The 2731-nt window shown below is 41.0% G+C and overlaps 1 protein-coding gene across 1 annotated transcript; it reads left to right on the top strand.

Moving 5' to 3' along the window:
* The first annotated feature begins 313 nt into the window (after positions 1-313).
* LOC131821247 (ubiquitin-conjugating enzyme E2 N-like) lies at positions 314-945 on the top strand. Its single transcript, XM_059157195.1, has one exon. The coding sequence runs from the start codon at positions 330-332 to the stop codon at positions 786-788; it is 459 nt and encodes a 152-aa protein (XP_059013178.1). The 5' UTR covers positions 314-329; the 3' UTR covers positions 789-945.
* Positions 946-2731: the final 1786 nt, after the last annotated feature.

The raw sequence follows: 2731 nt of genomic DNA, 5'->3' as shown, positions 1-2731 counted from the left end.
ATGGTGCCGGGAAAACTGGGCAGCTATATGTAGAATGAAACTCAACCATTCTCTTACACCGTACACAAAGATAAACTCGACATGGATAAAAGACCTCAACATGAGACAGGAATCCATCAGAATCCTAGAGAAGAATATAGGTAGTAATCTCTTCTATATCAGCCACAGCAACTTCTTTCAAGATATGTCTCCAAAGACAAAGGAAACAAAAGCGAAAATAAACTTTTGGGACTTCATCAAAATCAAAAGCTTCTGCACATACAAGGAAACAGTCAAGAAAACAAAGAGGCGAGAGTCGAGACCAGAGGCCGAACTTGGGATCTGACAAGATGGCCGGGCTGCCCCGCAGGATTATCAAGGAAACCCAGCGTTTGCTGGCAGAACCAGTTCCTGGCATTAAAGCAGAACCAGATGAGAGCAACGCCCGTTATTTTCATGTGGTCATTGCTGGCCCTCAGGATTCCCCCTATGAGGGAGGGACTTTTAAGCTTGAACTATTCCTACCAGAAGAATACCCGATGGCAGCCCCTAAAGTACGTTTCATGACCAAAATTTATCATCCTAATGTAGACAAGTTGGGAAGAATATGTTTAGATATTTTGAAAGATAAGTGGTCCCCAGCACTGCAGATCCGCACAGTTCTGCTATCGATCCAGGCTTTGTTAAGTGCTCCCAATCCAGATGATCCGTTAGCAAACGATGTAGCAGAGCAGTGGAAGACCAACGAGGCCCAAGCCATAGAAACAGCTAGAGCATGGACTAGGCTATATGCCATGAATAATATTTAAAATCGATCTGATCATCAAGTGTGCATCACTTATCCTGTTCTGCCAAGACTTCTTCCTTTTTTGTTTGCATTTAATGGACACAGTCTTAGAAATATTACAGAATAAAAGCCCAGACATCTTCAGTCCTTTGGTGATTAAATGCACATTAGCAAATCTATGTCTTGTCCTGATTCACTGTTGTAAAGCATGAGCAGAGGCTAGAAGTACCATCTGGATTATTGTGAAACGTTTAAAAGCAGCGGCCCTTCTCTGCTTTTATTAATTTCCCCCATCATGGTTAAGCACTGTGAATGAAGGTAGTTGTCAGGGTTAGCTGCAGGGGTTTGGGTGTTTTTCTTTATTACTTTTTTGAGGGGGAGAGGTAGTTTTATTTTAATTTTATGGGCTCCTTCCCCCTTTTTATGGTGATCTAATTGCATTGGTTAAAAGCAGCTAACCAGTTCCTTATAATATGCTCTCTAGCCAAGTCTAACTTTATTTAGACACTGTAGATGGACAAGCTTGATTGTTTGAACCAAAATGGGAACATTAAACAAACATCACAGCCCTCACTAATAACATTGTGACTTTGCTGTCAAGTGTAGAATCCTTCCTTCAAGAAAAAGCTTGTGACCATTTTGTATGGCTTGTCTGGAAACTTCTGTAAATCTTATGTTTTAGTAAAATATTTTTTGTTATTCTAAAAAAAAAAAAAAAAGAAAAGAAAACAAAGAGGCAACCCACCAATGGGAGAAAATATTTGCAAATGACAGTACAGACAAAAGCTTGATATCTAGGATCTATAAAGAACTCCTGAAACTCATCACACACAAAACAGACAATCATATCAAAAAATGGGCAGAAGATATTGACAGACACTTCTCCAATAAAGACATACAAATGGCTCTCAGACACATGAAAAAATGTTCATCATCACTAGCCATCAGGGAGATTCCAATTAAAACCACATTGAGATATCACCTTACACCAGTTAGAATGGCCAAAATTAGCAAGACAGGAAACAACATGTGTTGAAGGGGATGTGGAGAAAGGGGAAACCTCTTACACTGTTCGTGGGAATGCAAGTTGGTGCAGCCTCTTTGGAGAACAGTGTGGAGATTCTTCAAGAAATTAAAAATAGAACTTCCCTATGACCCTGCCATTGCACTCCTGGGTATTTATCCCAAAGATACAGATGTAGTGAAAAGAATGGCCATCTGTACCCCAATGTATATAGCAGCAATGGCCATGGTCGCCAAACTGTGGAAAGAACCAAGATGCCCTTCAACGGACAAATGGATAAGGAAGATGTGGTCCATATACACTATGGAGTATTATGCCTCCATCAGAAAGGACGAATACCCAACTTTTGTATCAACATGGACGGGACTGGAAGAGATTATGCTGAGTGAAATAAGTCAAGTAGAGAGAGTCAATTATCATATGGTTTCACTTATTTGTGGAGCATAACAAATAGCATGGAGGACATAGGTAGTTAGAGAGGAGAAGGGAGTTGGGGGAAATTGGAAGGGGAGGTGAATCATGAAAGACTATGGACTCTGAAAAACAATCTGAGGGTTTTGAAGGGGCGTGGGGTGGGAGGTTGGGGTACCAGGTTATGGGTATTAGAGAGGGCATGGATTGCATGGAGCACTGGGTGTGGTGCAAAAACCATGAATATTGTTACACTGAAAAGAAATTTAAAGAAATCACTGCTTTTTGAAATGTAGGAGGCATGGAACTTTGATTCTGCAGGGAAGTAGTGGAAGACAAATGTCAGAGGGAAGGAGCCTCCATAAGTTGGCTACAGGAAAGAGTTATAAACTTGGAATCCAAAATTTGAACCCTTAGACATCTGCTCTGGTGAGGAACATGCTCTTTTGAGGAGGGCACAGGGGATAAAGAGGGCAGTATTCTCAGTGGGCATTTATGGTTTCAGGATCCCAGGAGACTCTGAAAGAAAA

The sequence above is a fragment of the Mustela lutreola genome, chromosome X (assembly GCF_030435805.1).
Source record: "Mustela lutreola isolate mMusLut2 chromosome X, mMusLut2.pri, whole genome shotgun sequence".
Classification (NCBI taxonomy): Eukaryota; Metazoa; Chordata; class Mammalia; order Carnivora; family Mustelidae; genus Mustela; species Mustela lutreola.
The sequence above is the reverse complement of the archived record's forward strand: the minus strand, read 5'-3'. Positions and strand labels throughout refer to the sequence as shown.